The 21,436-nt window shown below is 44.4% G+C and overlaps 1 protein-coding gene across 1 annotated transcript in view; it reads left to right on the top strand.

Moving 5' to 3' along the window:
* The window catches only part of MTTP (microsomal triglyceride transfer protein), a 249,013-nt gene that overhangs the window by 98,393 nt on the left and 129,184 nt on the right, over nt 1-21,436 (top strand). Inside the window, exon 4 of the mRNA XM_069230236.1 lies at nt 18,595-18,702. Coding sequence (XP_069086337.1) covers nt 18,595-18,702 — 108 coding nt within the window. The remainder of the gene's footprint in view (nt 1-18,594; nt 18,703-21,436) is intronic.

The following is a 21,436-nucleotide window of genomic DNA, read 5'->3' as shown; positions in this document are numbered from 1 at the left end:
CTCTGCTGAACTACATTCTCAGACATTTTTCTTCAGAAAATGTTACAAGTCTGAAGGTAGGTGCTGACTGGACCGAATCTACTTCTTGTATCTGAACTGCACTCCATCATGTCAGCCTTAACTTTTGACCTTGACCCAGTCTTGCGTGACTAGATGTTTGCGTTTGACACTTTGATCTTTTAGGTGCTAGATTTCACTTAAAACTTTAAAAATTCATAACTCTGGTTCTACTCATTGGATTTTTGTAGTTGTGGTTTCAAATAATTTATTAAAATGCGCTCTATTTTTCCTCCTTGGCTTGGGATTTTTCTTGTGTGTGTGTCTTCAATAATTAGCTTCTTTGTGTGCAGCATAACTACTTTACAAGTAACTCTCTAAGTTATGCATGACTGCTTTTTGTGCCAAGCTACCCAGGATGAAGCACAGGTCAATTTCATGACTTTTTGTGGTTCACCCTGCAAGGTTCTATGACTTTTCCTTGACCAGAACTCACACCCTATTCAACCAATGACTCAGTTTCTCACAACCAGGCACTCACATCCCCTCTGACTCTTGCAGGTCTTGCATTCCCGCTTTGTCACTGTTTTCCCATTTTTTTCTTCCTCCTTCTTTCCTCATTTTGTGGTTTTCCTTTTCCTTCCCTGGGACCAAGTTTGTTGAGGAAAAAGAAGTGCTGGTCCTGACAAATAACTGCTGGTGGGCCCCGCCTGAAAGAACCGGCTCAAATTAAGCACTAGCTATCTCAGCTTGTTCAAACTTGCACAATTAGTGAAAAGGGCAAAATTACCCCTAATTTTAACTAATCTGCCCTGTGAAGCAGCTCAGTGTCTCTTGTTTAGACATTTGCTGAGACTTATTTGTGGTAAAAGAAGTTAAAAGGAAAGCATTGGAAAGATGTGGTTAATAATATACACAATCTTAATGAATATCTTGCATATGACAGCACCACAGCTCTGCTGTTAACAGACACTGTCAGTCAAATAACTCGTCAAATTTGAGAGAGAAAATGAAACTTATTAAGAGCATGTCTCGGGTGGAGTTTGGCAAACAATGAGGCTGTGCTATCTAATAGATAACACCAAATGTTAAATCGACCTGAGTGCTTTCTTGGCAATAATCCACTGTAAACTATGCAACATTTAACAGGTCAGACTGTACTATTCTGTTCAATGGTCTGAATAAAGAAAGGGTACATTAGAATTTTAAAATACATCTCTGTGCACTGATGTGGTTTACTCAATTCGGAATTGTTTATGGGAAAATAATTATTAATTGTTATATGTTCTTGGCTTCAGTAGGTGTGGGCATGACTTTTGTGGGTGTGCTGTCAAATTGGTTGGGGTTCTGACAGCTATGTTGTCAAACATTTATGAGAATCAAGTGTAGAGGGGGTAATCACAATGCTGGTTGGTTGGTTGATGATGAGAGAAGATGGCCTGGTAGACTACAAGAGACACCACCGTCCCCACACTATTTGGCTTACCCACCGCTGGTGTGATGAATCTACCTTGTGCTGTAGGAGTTTAGCCAAGTGCCTCTGCTGCAGTTTAGTTAACTAGTGATGCTCACCCTAGGTTAGATAGGATCAGGCTTGAATGTGAATTAGTGAATTGACAGCAGCTCTGGGCACAGTCCTGGAAAACTGAATGTTCATACTGCACGTTAGCATCTAGCACAATACATAGCATGAATGACACTACTGCAGGAAATGAAAGCAGTTTGGCTAATGTATACACATAAGAACGTTGTGCTCATTAAAGACAATTTAGACACACATGGTACAATGTACGCACATGTTTGCACTCTAGTGCCACATATTGGCATATTGGTAAAATACTTTTTGGGGTGATTTCCCCCGGCTGTTACTTCCCTAAAGTGTACTCTGGAAAATTGCTCTAAGTTTTATGCTCTTGCTGACTAGCAGACTTTGGTGTAGGCAGTTACAGTTGATTGCCGAAGGTCATAGCAAAAGAACTTAGGCTGCAGGGTAGGAGGCAACCTGGGGAAGTCTGCACCCTTCAAAGTTGAAATGTATCAGTGAGTGGCTGACACAAAAAGTTGAGGTTTCCTCATAACTGGAGATGGTGGGCACTGTAGTGGCAGTGGACTGGGTGCAGAGAATAGAAGTATTCAATTATAACTCCTATCAAGACTGAGAGCCCATGAAAAAGTTCAAAGAGAACAAAGGGTCCAGGTAATGAGAAGCAGAAAATAGACTCTTCAGTGGCATAATAGCTATACCCTGTATGGATGGAAGCCCCTTCCCCCACATGAATTATCGGTCCCCGGAACTCCCTGACAGGCAACCTAGGGCCAGATGTAGCAAAGTTGGAAATTGTGACTTGCAAGTCGCAATTTCCAATGCAGAACGGTGTCTCAGACACCGTCTGCGACTCGCTATGGGGTCGCAATGACCCACCTCATTAATATTCATGAGGTGGGTCGCAAATTGCGGCCCCATAGCGAGTCTAGGCACTCGCAAACATGGAGGCCTGCTGTCGTCAGCAGACCTCCATGTTCGTGACTGCTTTATCAATAAAGCAGTTTTTTTTTTTAAGTGTAGCCCGTTTTCCTTAAAGAAAAACGAGCTGCACTTTAAAAAAAAAACGAAACCTTTAGTTTCAGTACTTTTTCAGGGCAGGTAGTGGTCCCTTGGACCACTACCTGCCCTGAAAAAATTGTTTTGGGTCCATTCGCAAAGAGGAAGGGGTCCCATGGGGACCCCTTCCAATTTGCGAGTGGGTTACCATCCACTTGAAGTGGATGGTAACTGCGATACCATTTGCGACCGCATATGCGGTCGCAAATGGTATTGCATGCCACTCCGAATCGCAAATAGGAAGGGAACACCCCTTCCTATTTGCGATTCTGAAATGCATATTGCGAGTTGGTCCCGACTCGCAATATGCATTTCTGCATGGCAAAGATGCATTTGCGCCTCACAAACGGCGATATTCGCCGTTTGCGACGCGCAAATCCTTTGCTACATCTGGCCCCTAGTTCCCTAATTCAGTGAAGGATGATGAAATACTTCTGCACTGGATACTGAGTAGAGAATCTAAATGATGGGGCTTTGTATCAACTTAGAGACTGGAGGTCGGGTTTTCACCAAAGTCCCTCTCAGTGCCAGGAACCAACAGACACAGACCCTGGATGCTGATCATACAGCAAAATTCCATTGACAATCCATGAAGAACAGCTTACCTCACATAAAGACATGTTTCTACAACATCTCCCCCTTTGAGAGTCTTAAAAACATTGTAGTATAATTGGAGAAAAACAAGTAAAGATAAATACATCCTATACAAAAGAATTAGCCCACAAACAAATGCAATCTTCAAATTCAACTAGACATGGAGCACTACAAAAACAACAATTAATCATCACAGAACCTCTATGTTTCTTGATATTTCCTGGAGCCTCAGCCGCCCGCCAAAGTACCGCCGTCAGAATACCGCTGCGCGGTCAAAAGACCGCAGCGGTAATTCTGAGTTTCCCGCTGGGCTGGTGGGCGACCGCCAGAAGGCCGCCCACCAGCCCAGCGGGTAACCCCCTTCCATGAGGATGCCGGCTCCGAATGGAGCCGGCGGAGTGGAAGGGGTGCGACGGGTGCAGTTGCACCCGTCGCGATTTTCAGTGTCTGCTTGGCAGACACTGAAAATCTTGGTGGGGCCCTGTTAGGGGGCCCCACGACACCCGTTACCGCCAGCCAGGTTCTGGCGCTGGCGGTCAAAACCGCCAGAACCAGGCTGGCGGTAAGGGGGTCGGAATCCCCATGGGGGCGCTGCCTGCAGCGCCGCCATGGAGGATTCCCTAGGGCGGCGGGAAACCGGCGGGACACCGCCGGTTTCCCGTTTCTGACCGCGGCTGTACCGCCGCGGTCAGAATGCCCATGGATGCACCGCCAGCCTGTTGGCGGTGCATCCGCGGTCGTTGGCCTGGCGGTAGTCTACCACCAGGGTCAGAATGACCCCCATTGTCTCTTCTGCGTAACCTCAAACTCTCCATCAGTCAGATCACAATGCGGCTCAAAACATACTTTAACAACCCTACTCATACTCTACCATTCGTGACCACTCACCCCAACAGCATTCCCTTTTATAATTATCACTCTCACGGGACTCCTGAATTTAGAATTTCCCTTGAGTACTTGCAAGGATCAACATCCAATCTCCTACCACAGTCGTTCCTTCACAGTCTTTCATAGCATGTTTTCTGTCATATTCTTGCTCCTAGCCTAATATTTCTCGACTCTCAACTCAGCCTGCTGAAATTTTCAATGACATCTTCATGTTCTGATGCAGCACCCCATTTTTTTGATCATGCAGGATACATTTTGAAAGCAGTCATCTGCCCTCTCATAACTTTAAAAATACTTTTTACATTAAAGCCATTGGGATTTATACGATACAGCCTTGTTCTCAACTGCCAGCTGTTCACATTAAACTAAAATGTGGTTCATCTTTTCCACAAAAGCAGTAGCCTGCGGGTGATATAGTTCAGTCTTCCTATGTCCAATACTACATTGATCTAGAAAATAAGACAGCTCCTTAGACACAACCCGAACTCTGATGTTTGACATCAACTCCCCAGGAAACCTTCCCCCAATAAAGCCTTCTAAAACACTTGAAGACTTCTTTCATGTTAAGGGGCATATTTATACTCTGTTTGCACCAAATTAGTGTCATTTTTTTTAACTCTAATTCGGTGCAAAACTAACTCCATATTTATACTTTGGTGCTAGACCCCTCTAGCACCAAATTTATGGAGTTAAAGTCATTTTTTGAAAGTGGAGTCCTACTTTGCCTTAATGAGATTCAAGGTAGGCGTTCCCGTGCAAAAAATGACTCTATGGCCTTAACACCATATTTAGGGGCATATTTATACTCTGCGGCGTATTTATACTCTGTTTGCACCGAATTAGTGTCATTTTTTTTAACTCTAATTCGGTGCAAAACTAACTCCATATTTATACTTTGGTGCTAGACCCATCTAGCACCAAGGCCCTTATTTAAACTTTTTTTGCACTGCATTAACGTCATTTTATGACACAAAAGTGGCGCAAACTTACAAAATATTGGCCCTTATTTATACTTTTTGCTGCAAAACTGCACTAACTCAGTTTTGCACCAAAAAGTTGAGCACCGGCTTGCACCATTTCTGTGCACCAGCCGGGCACCATATTTATGGAATGGTGCAAGCCGGTGCAAAGGGTAGGCTAGAGTTTAAAAAAATGACTTTAGTCGGGTGGGGCTGGCAGTATAGAAGAAGAGGGTTTAGCACCAAAAAATGGCTTTAGGCAGGTTAGAGTAAAAATAAATGACTCTAACCAGATTAGCGTCATTTTATGGTGCTAAACCTACCATGCCACATGACTCCTGCCTTAGGAAAGGCAGGAGTCATGCCCACCACCCCAGTGGCCAGCACAGAGGACAGGGGTCCCCTGGGCATGGCCATTGCACCCGGTGCCATATATGGGGGCCCATTTCAGGGCCCCCTATGGCACTTTCAAAAATAAAATGCACTTACCTGTACTTACCTGGGATGGGGTCCCCCATCCTCGCAGTCCCTCTAGTGTGGGTGGGGGTGCCCCTAGGGCCTAGGGAGGGCACCTCTGGGCTTATTCCATGGTGTTCCACCATGGAAATAGGGCCACAGGTCCTCTAAGACCTGCCCTGACCCAGGTCTTAAAAAATGGGGCAAAGCAAGCTTTGCCCCATTTTTTGACCCTTCCTCCCTCCTTTGCACCATTTTTACATGGGAGTATAAATATGGTGTTAAGGCCATAGAGTCATTTTTTTGCACGGGAACGCCTACCTTGCATCTCATTAAGGCAAGGTAGGTTTCCACTTCCAAAAAATGACTTTAACTCCATAAATTTGGTGCTAGACGGGTCTAGCACCAAAGTATAAATATGGAGTTAGTTTTGCACTGAATTAGAGTAAAAAAAAAATGACGCTAATTCATTGCAAACAGAGTATAAATACGCCCCTTAGCGTCAAAAAATGATGCTAATCTGCTCAGAATCATTTATTTTGACTCAAAACTGCCTAATGTAATTTTTTTTTTAAGCTAGCCTACCCTTTGCACCGGCTTGCACCATTCCATAAATATGGTGCCCAGCTGGTGCTAAAAAATGGTGCAAGCCGGTGCAAAACTTTTTGGGGCAAAACTGCCTTAGTGCAGTTTTGCACCAAAAAGTATAAATAAGGCCCTAAGTTTCTCCACAAACTCAGCTTCCCACCATTTACTTTAATAATTATCTAATACACTAGCATACCTATACTGTTAGAAATGGGCTCTCTAGTTGGCAGTCAGTTTGCACCCTGTCCAAGTAGGGACCCTCACTCTAGTCAGGATAAGGGAGATACCAGCTCGGATAACCCCTGCTTACCCTCTTGGTAGCTTGGCATGAGCAGTCAGGCTTATATCAGAAGCAATGAGTAAAGCATTTTCACATAACACACCGTAGCACAGTGAAAACACTACAAAAGGACACCACACCAGTTTTAGAAAAATAGTCAATATTTATCTATCTAAAACAAGACCAAAACGAGAAAAATCCAACAAACAGTAATAAAGATATGAATGTTGCAAGAATTATTTAAAAGTGTAGTTCCTTGAAGTCAATAGCTCCACCTGGGGCTATCACGGCATCGTGAGCAACAAATCCAACAGTTCAGGCCAGCCATGGAGTTGCGGGCCAGCTACGGTGTCGGGAAGACCCGCAAACAGTACCTTGGAAATGCAGGGCATCGTGATTCTCGCAGTGAGATCAGGTGTGCGGCATTACAGGCGTCGATTCCGGAGGTCGGTGTGGGGGTCGTCGGGCCCTTGAAGTCACATGTGTTGCAGATCAAACTCTGGGCTGATGAAGTCAGGAGCGCTGGAATGGATGGCGTCGGGCCTACGGAGCAAAGCAGGATGATGCGATGTGCCATGCCCACAGGTCATGGTGCAGGCAGCGACTTGGTGACGGCATCCAACAGCATCGGTGAGACCAGGGCTGCGGTGTGCAGCGGGGGAGCGGTGCGATGTCACCAGGTCACGGTGCAGGCAGCGTTGTCGTTGCTGAAGTGCTGTCGTCAGTAGGCCCAAGTCAGTGGTGCAGCACGGGATGGACTCTGTGCAGCATCCATGGGTCGCGGTGCAGACAGGGATGCCTGGTGACGACACAGGAATTGATGGTGCTGGCGTCAGTGGACCGGTGGCTGTGGTACGGGACGTGTACCTCAAGAGCGGTGTCCAAAGGCCATGGTGCAGACAGCGGAGCCGATGTTAGCAGGAGCGGCGGCAGCGTCGAGGATGCCCAGGCTGCTGTGTGAGCAAGGCGATGCCGGAGAGTGGGGCCCACAGGTCATGAGTCAAGCAGTGATGGCATCAGATGGCAGCATCTGTGAGACCGGGGTTTTGGGGTGAAGCGTGGCAGTGTGGCTCCGTGCAGCATCTGCAGATTACGATGCAGGCCAGCGGCGTCGTTGGTGGTGTCAGGGTGGTTTTTCTTCTTGAACAGAACAAAACACACACTTCCCAGTGGGATAGGCAGATGAAACTGAAGTCTTTGATATCCCTGAGACTTCCAACAGGAGGCAACCTCTACTCTAAGCCCTTGGAGAACTTTCTCTTTTAAGGCAGAAGCAGCAACTGCAGGCCAACCCAGCAAAGCAACACAGCAAAGGGGCAGTACTCCTCCTCAAGCTCTTCAGCTCTTCTCCTTGGCAGAGGTTCCTCTTGATCCAGAAAGCTTCTAAAATTCTTGGGTTTTGGGTCCACTACTTATTCCCCTTTCTACCTTTGAAGTAGGCTTACTTCAAAGGAAAGTCTCTCTTGTTCACAAGATCCTGTCTTGCCCAGGCCTGTCCCCAGATACATCCCAGGGGTGTTTGAGACAACATTGTGTGACGGCAAGCACAGCCCTTTCAGATGTAAGTGACCACTCCTCCTTCCACTCTAGCCCAGATAGCCCATCAGGATGTGCAGGCTACACCCTAGATCCCTTTGTGTCAGTGTCAAGTGGAGATTCACAAACAGCCCAACTGTCAGTCTGACCCACAAACACACAAACACAAACAGGCAGAATCACAGATTGGTTTAAGCAAGAAAATACCCACTTTCTAAAAGTGGCATTTTCAAAATAGCAATCTAAAAAACAACTTTACTAAAAGATGTATTTTTAAATTGTGAGTTCAGAGACCCCAAACTCCATATTGCTCTCAAAGGGAAATTGCACTTAAAGGGCAGCCCCCATGTTAACCTATGAGAAAGATAGGCCGTGCAACAGTGGAAACCGAACTTGGCAGTATTTCACTGTTAGGAAATGTTAAACACATCAGTACATGTCCCATCTTTAACATACACAGCACCCTGCCCAAGGGTCTACCTAGGGCCTACCCTAGGGGTGCCTTACATGTATAAAAATGGAAGGTTTGGACCTTGTAAGTGGGTACACTTCCCAGGTCGAATTGGCAGTTTAAAACTGCACACACAGACACTGCGGTGGCAGATCTGAGACATGTTCACAGGGCTACTTATGTGGATGGTGCAATCAGTGCGGGAGGCCCACTAGTAGCATTTGATTTACAGGCCCTGGGCACCTCTAGTGCACTGTATTTGGGACTTACTACTAAATCAAATATGCCAGTCATGGATAATCCAATCATCAATACAATTTACACAGAGAGCATATGAACCTTAGCACTGCTTAGTGGTAAAGTGCCCAGAGTCCTAAAGCCAACAAAAACAGGTCAGAAAAATTAGGAAGAAGGAAGCAAAAGGTTTGAGGATGACCCTACAAAAAGGGCCAGGTCCAACATAATCCTACTAGATAACACACTGAAAGGACCAGCAAAGTCAACAGCTAACTTTTACCATGGACCTTCAGGCAATTTCATCAATTGAAGTGGTGAAAAAACAGTCTTAAAATGCTCATCAATACTCAGACAAACCACCCAACTCCTAAGTGCCTCGCTTATCTCAGCGTCCATGCTTGGGCACCAAAACATCGAATATACCTTCCTACTGGTAAAGGTTTTTCCAAGATGACCCTCGTATCCAGCCTCAGTAACTTTGTTTCTCATTGTTCTGGTAGGAAGAAATGTGTACCCCCTGCATCAACATTGTTTCCATTTTGAGGGATAATTTTTCAACAACCCTAAAGGGTGAAAACTCCCAAAAGCAACCTTTCTGGGGCCATTCCTCCATAACATACTCAAACCGCTCCTTCTCAATTAAACCTCTCTTACTGCTGACATCCACTGCAGCAATTAAACATAAGTAAACATTGGAGTATGAGTTTAGTAACATCTCTTCCCTGAACTTTAACTAATGGCTTGTGGTATGTCATAAAATACATGTGTACCCCACTCAAAAAAATGTAATCTTCCCACAGCTCAACAACATGCTAACAGCTCTTTTTCAATGAGAGAAAAAAATGTTTTTTTTTGATATAGCGTTTTGATGCAAACCCTACAATCCTTTCATACTCACCCTCTGGCGGGGATCATTGCTCCCTGACCACAATTACTGGCATCAACGGTAATTACACATTCTTTTGTTGAATAAAATAGGGATAGTACTTTTCCTTAAACAATTCCTTGCCTCAAGTCACTAAATTATTTTTCACATTTTTATTCCATTCAAACATCTTGTTTTTCTTGTTCTGCATTCTCCAGTTCTCAGTTTTAGAAGCAACATTTTGATTAAACTTTCTGGCCATGGTTCTACTCCTTTTTAGGAAATCACATGTTCTGGATACTCCAGTGAAGTCTTAGCAAACTCATATTTTCCAAAATTCCCAACTATCCCAGCATGCCCCAGTCTCAAAAGCACCACTTGATTTTTTTGTCATGTTTTTAGATGTCATTGGCTATACCAAAATGTCATTCTGACACTTAACCACATCCTTCAGTCCTTGCAAAACATTGTCCATTGCCCTTTGAAAAATGGAGGCACATATGGCAAAATGAACATATTTTCTTAAATTAGAAAGTACTAACTGGGAAAATAAATGATGTTAAATGCCTTGAATATGAATTAAGTTCTACTTGATGATAGGCAGACGCCAGGGTAATTTTAATAAAAAACATGGCACCTTCAAACATAGTCATAATATCAACAAGGCATGGAATAGGGTGATAGTCAATCCAGATCTCTTTGTTCGAACTTCTTTCGGTCAATGCAAATTCTCAAATGTCAATTATTTTTCAACCCGTGATGTACAGCAATAACCATAAGGATGATTTCATTGGCTCAATGTCTTTGTCTTCACTCTTTCTTTTGAGAACATCAGTTCATTTTGTGTTTTATCCATCTTGCTCCTGCCTTGATGTGTATCTTGTGTTTGAACCATTTGACTTTTCCTACCTTCTCACAGACTACAGATATAAAAGTCATAACAAAATGATTCATTGTCAGATCTGCTCCTGAGATACCAAAGAGACGTAAACTTCCTGGTCGCAAAGTCATGCCAGACGACCTTTGCTGATAACACCCCAAAATATTCTGCCCCTTCCTAAGTGTGTATACCTTTTCATAAATGCTCTTTTATTTGAACTTCAATGCACATTCAGAAAACTCCCACAAGATCAATCTTCATTTCTTCATATGACATTAAGCACATATAAAGTGGTTCTAATGCCATCTTAGCTAATAGTTCCATGAACAGCTCTTCAGTTATCATTGTCATTCTAGCCCCTGAATCTATCAACAGCCTCAAAATTCTACCATCAACACATATGATTGTATATGGATCAATATATTACTCATTGTCCCTTTTTATAAAAAATAATAAAGGGCCTGATTTAGATTTCTGTGGACGGGTTATGCTGTCACAACAGTGACAGAATCCCTTCCACCAGAATCTAAATCCTGTTAGCTCATATGGAATCTAGATTTTGGCAGGAGGGATATCTGTCACTGTTGTGATGGTGTAACCTGCCCACCAAAATCAAAATCTGGTATTTTGCTTTACCTTGACTATCTTATACTTTTTCAAATTCATCTTGTTTTCTTATGTTATTTGCTTTCCCCTTGTTTCACTGACATGCTTCAGTGAAATGTCCTAACTTCCTATAATTCCCACATGTGGCATTCTTAGCTGAACATGGGCATCCATTTACTGAATGAGTAGGGAACACACAGCTAAAAGTTTCAAGAAACTACTTTTGGCATCCACTTTGCCAAAATATTTCTTTACCCCTGCTGTCTTGGGCATTCTATCTAATCTGTTTCTATTTCCTCTGTCTTTAACAAAACTCAATCCTACTACTTCCTTCTTCACTAATTAGTTTGAACCTTTTTGAGAAATGTCTATACTTTTCGTTATGTAAATTGTGAACAATTTTTCATGTACTCTTTTGGCCTTACAAGTAACAACACACTGATCTCTGATAACCAGTGCCTTAAAATTTTCAAATTCACAGTCAGCAGCTAATATATATATAAAGCGGCCACACATAAAACAATGGCTTCATTCTGGTTCTGTTCCCTAGTAAAAACCTATGTCTGACTGCAACAAAACTTGCTTGGCCATCAAATTGCTTTTTTAACCTCCTGACTGCTTCCTGAACTCATCGAACATCTCTTCCTCTTCTCGCAGTTGATAAGGTGCCAAATGTTCATAAATTGCCTGTCCTTCAAAACCCAGATTATTTTCTAATCAACCAATTAGGTCTTATAAAGTGCAGCTACTAACCCGATAGGGTATCAGGGCGCCTACATGTTCTAAAGGCTAATTCGAACAGCCAGGTCTTGAGGGCTAATTGGAATTCTGGAAGTGAGTTGATGCTCCGGAGGTGCATGGGGAGCTGTTCCAAGTTTTTGCTCTGATGTGAGAGAAAGAGTATCCTCCACTTCTGCTTTGGTAGAAGTGGGAAGTATGGGGAAGTGAAAGGGATGCAGAGAGTAGTCTTCTCAATGGTTAGTGGAAGTTCAGGTGGTGGGTAATTGATGCAGGTCCTTGGGGGTGTAGAGCCTTGTGTGCATAGGTCAGCAGCATGAATTGGCATCTCTTCTGTACGGGGAGCAAGTGGAGTTGCCTGAGGTGGGATGTGATATGGGTTCATCAGGGAAGGCTGAGGATGAGTCTGGCTGCAGCAATCTGTATGGTCTGAAGTCTCTTAAGGAGGTATATGTCGATTCCTACGTAGCGAGCGTTGTTGTAGTCCAGTCGGCTGGTGATGAAGGACAGTGTCACGGTGCATCTTTGTGTAGTGGAAGCCACTTGCAGATCTTACTTAGCATGTGTAAAGTGAGAAAAAAGGCGGAGGAGATGGTGTTGATCTGTGATTTCATAGTGAGCTTGTTGTCAATGATGATTCTTAGGTTTCTGGCATGGTCGGAGGGAGTGGGTGCGGGTCCTAGGTCTGATGGCTACCAGGAGTGTTTCCATCTGTTGAGGCTGTTGCCAAGGATCAGTACTTCCGACTTGTCTGTGTTCAGCTGCAGGAAAGTGTTCTTCATCCAGTCAGCAATGCTTGTCATGCATCAGTGGAAGTTGGTTCTCGTGGAGGAGGGGTCATCGATGAGTGAGAGGATGAGTTGGGTGTTGAGCAGGGTGGTGAGTTACTGGCCGATCCTTTGGTTTGCAAGGTTGAAGATGTGGTCTGGGCATAGGTCTGTGGGAGCTCCAAAATCTATGGATTTCATGGTGGAGGTGATGTCCTGGGTGGAGAGGATGATCCAGGTGGTCAGTGTGTGGTTCATGTCGGTTATGTTGGTGATGCATCTGTCGAGAAAGTACGTAGGTGTGTAGGTGTGGGTTGGGGTTCTGCGTTTCTGTAGATGGTTGCAATCTTGTTGTGGAAGAAGTAGGAGAGGTTGTCGTACAGCTCCTGTGAGGGAGTGATGTTGTTTTCGCTGTCACCAGGGTTGGAGAATTCCTTAACGATGTTGAAAAGTTCCCTGGTGTTGTTTGCACTGGTGTCGATGCGTGTGGCAAGAGTTGTCTCCCATGTTGTCCTCAGGTAGTGGTAGAGGTTGAGGGAGGTCTTGAAGGCTGCTCTGTCGGAGGATCCTTGCTGGCACACCATCTCCTGTCCGGTCCTTTGCTTTCTCATTACTCTGTTCTGAGTTCTTGGGTGTTCCAGCTGGCCTTATTGGAGGATTTTCTCTGGCTGTTGCTTTTCATGGGGACAATGCTGTTTCCCACAAATGGTGATGCAGCTGTTGATGTTTTTCACTCCCTGGTCAAGGTATGTGGTGGTAGCAGGGTTGGAGGATGTCTGCTCAGCTGGTTTGTGAGATTTTGCACAACATCCAGTGGGGGGTGCTGGTTACTTTGGGGGTGGAGGTGCAGAGGCTAGAGATGGTGAAGTAGACAATGGAGTGATCAGTCCATGTGAGGTCTGTGACATGGCTGTATTTGACGCGGTTTCTGGATGTGAAAATAGGGTCCAGTGTGTGTCCTGCTGTGTGTGTGTGGTCGTGGACGATCTGGGTCAATCAGAGCCTTCTCATACGGTTGAAGAGGTGTGCAGTGTTGTTTGTTCTTGGGGTAGTTCATGTGGACATTTTTGTCACCAAGCAAGGTATAGTCTTTGGAGGCTAAACCTAGAGGTGCAAAGGTGTCTGCGATGGTGTTGCAGAAGCTGGAGTGCAGGCCTTGGGTCGGTATGCAAGGGTGCCTTTGTTTGTTGTTTTGTCATCCGTGTGGAGCTTGAAATTGAGATGCTCCATTGGGGTGTTGATGTTGTCAGTGATGGTTATGCACTGTATGGTTTCTGTGTGCTTGATGGCTGTTCCTTCTCCCTGCTTGTTGGTGCAGTCCTGGTCAGTGATTTTATATTTATCATTGATCGCTGTGGCAATGTCTGGGGTGAATGTAGGGGTTGAACCAGGTCTCGTGAGGAAGATGATGTTGGGTGCAAGGGTGGAGATTAAATCCTATAATTCGGTGGAATGCTCGCAAAGTGACCGTGTGTTGAGAAGGGCACATGCAAGTTGGTGTTTATGTTCAGGTGGTGTCTGTGGTGTGTTCGGGTGGGACTAGCCTTTGGGCTGATGAGTGTGCTGTGGCGGGTTAAGGGGCAGTGGGTGCAGGTGAAAGGTCCTAACGTGGAGCATGGTTCACTGTGATGGCAGTGTTTGTTGCGGCTTCCAGGGTGGAGGGTGTAGAGCTCAGGGTGATGTATCTGCATGGGAGGGAGTGCCAGGAGTTATGGGGCTGGGCACAGTCCAGGCATGGATGATCACGGACGGGCTTGTCTTTGGCATGCACACTGAGCGCGGTCACGCTGCAGCCTGCATTAAGTAGGTCCTGAAATGGGAGGGGCTTCTGTTGGCTGGAAGAACAGTGAGTGTGGAAACCCGGTCAAGAAAACCCCAGTGGGAAAACTCAGGCAGCTGTGGTGTCACTGGATCAGTCTGGAACAACATGGAACTGGAAGACTATGGCAAGTAGCAGGCTAGGTGTCCAGGTGCCTACTGAGGTGGTTGCACTGAGGCCTGCATTAAGTAGGTGATGGAGTGTGCAGGGCTTCTGTTGGCAGAAAGAATGGTGAGTGGGAAAACCTGGTCGGGAAAACCATGGGGGAAAAAACCCAGGCAGCTGCTGTGTCACTGCATCAGTCAGGAACTGGAAGCCACAGGCCAGTGACAGGTTAGGTGTCCAGGTGCCTACTCACAGCTGACACCATTTCGTTTCTGGGAAATATCTATTACCCCAAATGACACTTAAATATTTGGTAATAGCTCTTAACCATGTTTTCCACTTGACTGGCAGATTATCTGCAACTTGAAGAGAAGGTAAAGGAGCACTCACACTTCTAAAACAGTATCCTGGGCCTGCCTGGCTGTAACTCTGGATCCTGCACTACCCCATACAAAATACTCCCTGTAATGAGGGAGCCCATTTGTCACCATAATAATTTCTGACAATGAGATTGCTCCATGATGGATCGTGACACCTAGGATGGTGTGTGAGGACTCACCTTACAAATTTGTGAAACCCCTTGGTCCTTTTGGACATAAGTACACCAGCTTCTAAGTCTCCATCCAGTAGGGTAATTTTCTCACAGAATTCATACTGTCTAGTCATGATTGCTTTGTTGTTTTTAAAGTTATGATCGGGAGGGTGCATTCTGCGACAGCTCACTCCCCTCTCTTTTCCTCTTCTCCCCCTTCAGGAAGGTGTTAGTACCTTACAAATGTGGCAAACCATGTACCCAATTCAGATTTCATCCTGTACATGCAAAAGATTAAATGAGGACTGAACTTGCTGTCTGTGACCAGGAAGGAACTCTGAAGGACGTTACCTGCTCCTTCTTGCATTCAGGGCAAAGACGTGGACTCCATCTATGGGTCATCCTCCTGACCTCCTTTTCAAGCTATAGGGATACAACAAGCTACAAGCGTCCTTTTCCTGGAAGTACCCAGCTGACCAATGACAACTGGACCTGCACTGGATCTGCTGTTGGGATCTACTGGCACCCTGCAAGTCTCTAAATGACTCCCCTAAGCACAAGGGGGCTTTAGAAGTTGTGGTCAACATCAAATTGCAGATAGGTCTTGTTCAACCATGACCTTTGACTATCATAGGCACATTGTGATTTTAAGGGACATATTTATACTTGTTTTGCGCCGAATTTGTGTTATTTTTTTAATGCAAATTTGGTGCAAAACTAACTCCATATTTATAGTTTGGGGATAGGCCCATCTAGCGCCAGATTTATGGAGTTAAAGTCATTTTTTGGACGTGGAAACCTACCTTGCATCAATGAGATGCAAAGTAGGCATCCCCGTGCAAAAAATGACTCTATGGCTTTAGCTCCATATTTATCCCTGCTAAAATCACGCACGGGGAGGTGGGTTCAAATAATGGTGCAAACTTACTTTGCACCATTATTTAACGCCTGGGTCAGGGCAGGCATTAGGGGACCTGTGGGCCTATTTCCATGGTAGAACACCGTGGAATAAACCCACAGGTTCCCTCCCCAGGCCCCAGGAACACCCCAAACCACACCAGAGGGACAGCGGAGGATGGGATACCCCATCCCAGGTAAGTATAGGTAGGTACAGGTAAGTGTTTTTTTTTAAAGAATGCCAATTGAGGCCCTGAAATAGGCTCCCCTACATGGCACTGGGTGCAATGGCCATGCCCAGGGGACCCTGGTCCCCTGTGCTGGCCATTGGGGTGGTGGGCATGACTTCTGTCTTTTCTAAGACAGGAGTCATGTGGTATGGATGGTTTTGCATCCGGAAATGACTCTCGGCTGGTTAAAGTCACTGTTTTTAAATCTAACCTGCATAATGTAAATTTTTGGTGCAAAACCCCCTTCTCCCATACCACCACCCCCACCTGGCTAATGTCATTTTTTTTTACACTATCTTACCCTTTGTGCCAGCTTGTACCATTCCATAAATATGGTGCCTGGCTGGCGCTCAAGAATGGTGCAAGCCGGTCCAAAACTTTTTGATGCAAAACTGCGTTAGCGCACTTTTGCACCAAAAAGTATAAACATGCCCCTTAGTGCTATTTCTTCTTAAAAATAAAAAAAAACATATCTCTGGACTCCTCATGCGATTTTCGCCATTTTATTATATTTTACTGTATTTTGCTAATTCAGTTAGGATTTTTTTATTGCTTTGTATTTTGACTTTGTTACATTCTTGGTGCTGCATAAATACTTTACACATTGTCCCTAGTTATGCCTTTTTACTTTGTGACATAGCTACCAGGGGCTGAGCTAAGGTTGATTTGGTGCCTTTATTCACCCTGAAAAAGGATGTGAGTATTCCTTGAAGTGGGTAGTCACCCACCTCAAATATTAATCCAATTTCTTACATTGGTGTTGCCCATTAGGATACAGGACTTGTGTTTTGCAGTACGACAAAGATAGTTAAGTTCTAAATAAAAAGTCCTTTTTAAATTGACAGCAGAAATTGACTCTTAGAATTTTTAATTGGCTTTTGGTCTCAATAGGGTCATTCTTGATTTTTTAATGAATTCATTCTTGCCCTCATTTTTCGCAACCAAAGATTTTAGGAACATGGATGTGATTCTGGCAACCAGAAAGAGCCTTGATATGGCAGAGCTGAGGATCATGTGCAAGTAAATGGGACTTAAGTTGAAAGAACAGTCCAAGAAGGAAGATTATCACATTGCCCTCTGAGACCTAGAGGAAGTCTGTCAGCTATAGTGTACCTCAGTGAAGAATGAGCATGAGGTTGAAGGGGGAATACAGAAGACATTGAGGAAGCCCCAGTGTCAGGGAAGTGTTTTTTCCTAAACAGGAGCATCACTTGCATTGTTCGAGACAGGGAGCACTCTACTAAACTCTAGCTATGTCACACAGGTAGGCCTGAACACTTAGAGGACACGCACTGCACAATAATGATCAGGCAGGGGAAATCATTTAATGACTTTTTTACCACAAGGGCCCCATTGGGTGTTCCTCCATGGGGCATCAATTTGTCTAAGTATTGGCAGTGCTCATCTCAAGGACTCAATGCATAAGAAATTCTGGTTCTTATAAAAGCTGGTTGTCACTGTTGGGGCCATATAACAGTTGAAATATGTTAATCTACATGATACTGGAGATGTTTAACTCATTTTAACCATCTACTGAGCCCTCCAGTAATAAAGTATTACCCTTTGGAAGAGGATTTGAGATGTTTAGGCTGTAATTCTGGATCCTGCACCACCCCTACATAAAGTAATTCCTGTACTCAGGGAGCTCATCCATCACCATAATCATTTTTGGCAAAGGAGGCAGCCCCATGATGAAGCATGACATCTATGTTGTGGTATGAATGTTCCTTTTAAAATTTTATGAAATACCTGGGTTCACTTGGACACATATACATGATACTGTAGGTCTTTCTCTAATAGAATAATTTCCTCTAAGCATGTTACACTCCTACCTATGACATAATCAGGGACAGCCAGTCAAAGATTGGGACTAAATTGGTCAGAGATTTTCAGTTGATGTCTTTTAAAGGTCTAACATGTTTTGAAAGACTGCCCTTACATCCCACAATGTCACTCACTGCACCCGCCTTCGGAGGGAGCTCTCTTCACTTAGTGAAGAGGACCAGGGGTTGGCTTCACCCAGTTTAGATGTGTGCCACTGCACAAAATGGACCAGTGTGCTCTCTAAATAATGGTGATCCATTGTCTGCAGTACATACAATGCCCTGGGCCCTGTGCGCCCCACTTTCTGCACCATGAGGGCACTGTAGTGTAAGTACGGATTCGCCTGCTCTATGAAAGATGTGCTGTTTGCTCTGCACTGCCCTCTGGGTGGATGCAAGTTTGCTGCTCATCAGTGAGGTAGACTATCACTCTTTGTGAAGCAGCAGCACAAACAATAATTGTGCTCGAAGTATATTACGGAATCTGATGAGCTCTTTTCAGTGTTTGAACAGGACACAAAGTGGGATTTCATTTTTTTGGAAATATTTTGATAAGCACACCCACCGCTTTCCTTCCCTTTTAGAACTTTTCTTGGTCAGCTGAACTGTCTGGCAAACTGTAGGTATTCCCCAGCACACATGATTTCTATGGTAAGAATTTCTAGAAGAATAATGTGCAATGCTTTGTGCCACAATTTCCCATCAGAGTGCTGAAATCTAAAGGTGATTATTTAATTTTTACAGGTGAAAAGCCTTTATTTATATCCAGATGAACCCAGCATCATCAAAAATATCAAGAGAGGTTTGATGAGTCTCTTCCAGATCCAACTGAACTCTGGCTCCGTCAATGAGGTAGGCCAAATATCACTGCAGCATACTAATGTGCTTTTGGGGTCTGATTCGCAAGTGTTTTTGAGTATGTGACTTTGACTTAGGTGCACTTATGTGACATTTGTGTAGCATGAACATGGGCAACAAGGCAGTGGAGTGTTGTACAGGGTCAAAGACAAGGACACAGTCAATGACTGAGGGGGTGCTTGGTACATAGTACATAAGAGGTGTTTCTTCAAATCTTTTATAACTTGGAGGAAGGATGGACCAATCTCATGGATAGTAGGATATAATTACCAATCCTTGGTGCATATTTGGAGAAGGCCTACTGTCTTGTTCTTTTTTCTCTATGCATCGATTCTAATGGTGTCATGGCTGCTGGTGTAACGAGAGCCAGCATAGGAGGTTAACTTACTAACAAACTAGGTGGGGTGCCCTTTGTGATAGATTTGTAGATCATGCAGATGTTTTTAGAAACTGATGCAGGCTGCCCAGTGGTGAAGGAAAGAAATGGAGATACATCAGTATGATGATGATGTAATCATATTTATACAGGCCCTTGTTGAGGAGTACTTTGGCACTGAATAATAGGGTACTAACCCATCCTGGTTTAAAAATCATGAAGTGTATTTTATTAATAGTAAAGTGTAGTTACAATATGGGAGGTCATGGTTAGGTATCAGAAAGCATGTGTGTCATGTGCAGGGAGTACATTTGTGGGAATTCACAAAAGGTTTGCTTAGCAGTTCTCACCTTGTATACACCTGTGAAGTTACTTCTTAAAGCTGTTGTACTAACTGTGTTATCAGGGTGGCATGGTATGGGAAATACTCACAGTTTTTTTTAGCACTATCTAAAGTAGCAAAAGAAAATTGAAAAGAGGCTGAGACAGTAGCACTGAGTAAATGATCAGGTCCTAAAGAAAAATATAAAAATGTGGTGATTCTCAGCCAGCAGCAGGAAAGTTTTCCACTGTGTGTCAGATACCACAAATGTGAATGAAGATTGTGGGCCTCATTCACAAAGGTAGGTGTGGTATCCTCTATGTGGGTTCCTCTGGCAAGAGCATAAGAATGTGAAAGTCAGAACGAGCGTAAGAATAGGGAGAATGTGGAATGTTGGTAAATGGAATGTGGGAGGCGTGAGTGAAGAGGCCGTTGAGACGGAGAGAGAGAGATGGCATGAAGAGATAAGGACGTGGTTGGTGTAGGACTTGTTATACGACCTATTTCAGAATAAACCTGCTTTCATTCAACCTCCTCGAGTGTCTTACCCTGCTGGTCATTCTTACATTTTGGCGAAGAGGATCCACCGAGAAAATGAAGAGAGGCAAATTCCTAACGGTGAAGAACAGGTCTCGGCAGTCCTGACAACACGATCCGTGAGACTTCAGTCACCAAAGGTACTTTACGCTTGTACCTGTATATAATTTTCGCTCTCCGCCCGTAAGTTGTTACGGCGCGAGAGTTTTCATGCGCGGCCCAGGCGACGCTAAGCAACGCGTCTTTCAGGAAGCACACGTCTCGCGCATAGCAACGGTAACCATCACGCGTTGAGCCTTCGTGTTGTAAGCACGAACCTCGCACTTAGCAACAGTAACTAGGACACGCTGGGCCGTCGCATCTTAGCAGAAGCACGAAATTTAATGGATTCAGTTCCAGCAACTGTTTTTTCCAGGAAAATGTTGTAACATTGTTTGATTCCACACGTTTTTCACTAAGATTTTGAAAATAAAATATTTGGGAATGCTGTGTCTTTGAGCACCTTTCGGAGCTAGGAGGTGGAAGCTTTCAGTGAAGACAACCGGCGTCTCTTCGCAATCTGTTCCTGGCGTTTCTCCTTGGCTTCCTTCATCCTCTTAGCCAGAAGTTTGGCATACTCAGATGCCTTTTCCTTGTTCTTCTTAGTGGGCTGCTTCTTCAGAGCAATACGTCTGCGCTTGTGCTGCAGCACTCGAGGAGTCACCAGACGTTGAATTTTGACACACTACTTGATTTCTAATCCAAAGTCATGCAGAACGTACCCGCTGCACCGTTTTTTTTAACCTCTCCAGGGGATCCACCAATTCCATGGCAGAAGTGGAAAAAGGTTTTTAATAATTATGCTAGGGTGTGTGGTACTTCTCTGAGTGCGGAAACGAAGACATCACTGTTAATGCATTGTTTAGGGACTGAGGGCCAAGAAGTCTTTGAACATCTTCCGGAGCTCACTGATGGAGATTCAAATGGTCTCAATGAGTTTGAGATTTCGTTGAAAAAACTGGACTTACATTTTTTACCAAAAGTGAGTACTGTTCTAGAAAGGTACCAGTTTGGGAAGAGGATGCCACGTCAAGGGGAGACAATGGAACAGTATATAACAGAACTCAGAAGACTTGCTTCCACTTGTGCGTTTGGAGGTACTTATGAAGAACGTTTAAGGGATCAATTCATGCTAGGGTGCTCCTTGGAAAAAGCAAAAGAGAGCATGTGGCAGAAAGATAATCCATCCCTAGATGAAGTCCTAGTATTGGCCAGAACCTGTGAACACTCCAAGAAATGTGTTGAGGTCCTTCGTAAAGACTCCATTGTGTCGGACACAACAAGAGAAGAAGGAGCTTCTGTGAAAGTGATACGATGCAATAATACTGACAATAAAGGTGCTCGAGATTCAGCAATGACATTGACGAAGAAAACTTTTACTGGGAAGTGTTTTAGGTGTGGGAATATCGGCCATATGGCCAATAACAAAGATTGTCCTGCCCTAAAAATGCTCT

Source organism: Pleurodeles waltl, chromosome 1_1 (genome assembly GCF_031143425.1).
Source record: "Pleurodeles waltl isolate 20211129_DDA chromosome 1_1, aPleWal1.hap1.20221129, whole genome shotgun sequence".
NCBI classification, from domain to species: Eukaryota; Metazoa; Chordata; class Amphibia; order Caudata; family Salamandridae; genus Pleurodeles; species Pleurodeles waltl.
Note: the sequence above shows the minus strand (reverse complement) of the source record. Positions and strands in the feature narration are given on the sequence as shown.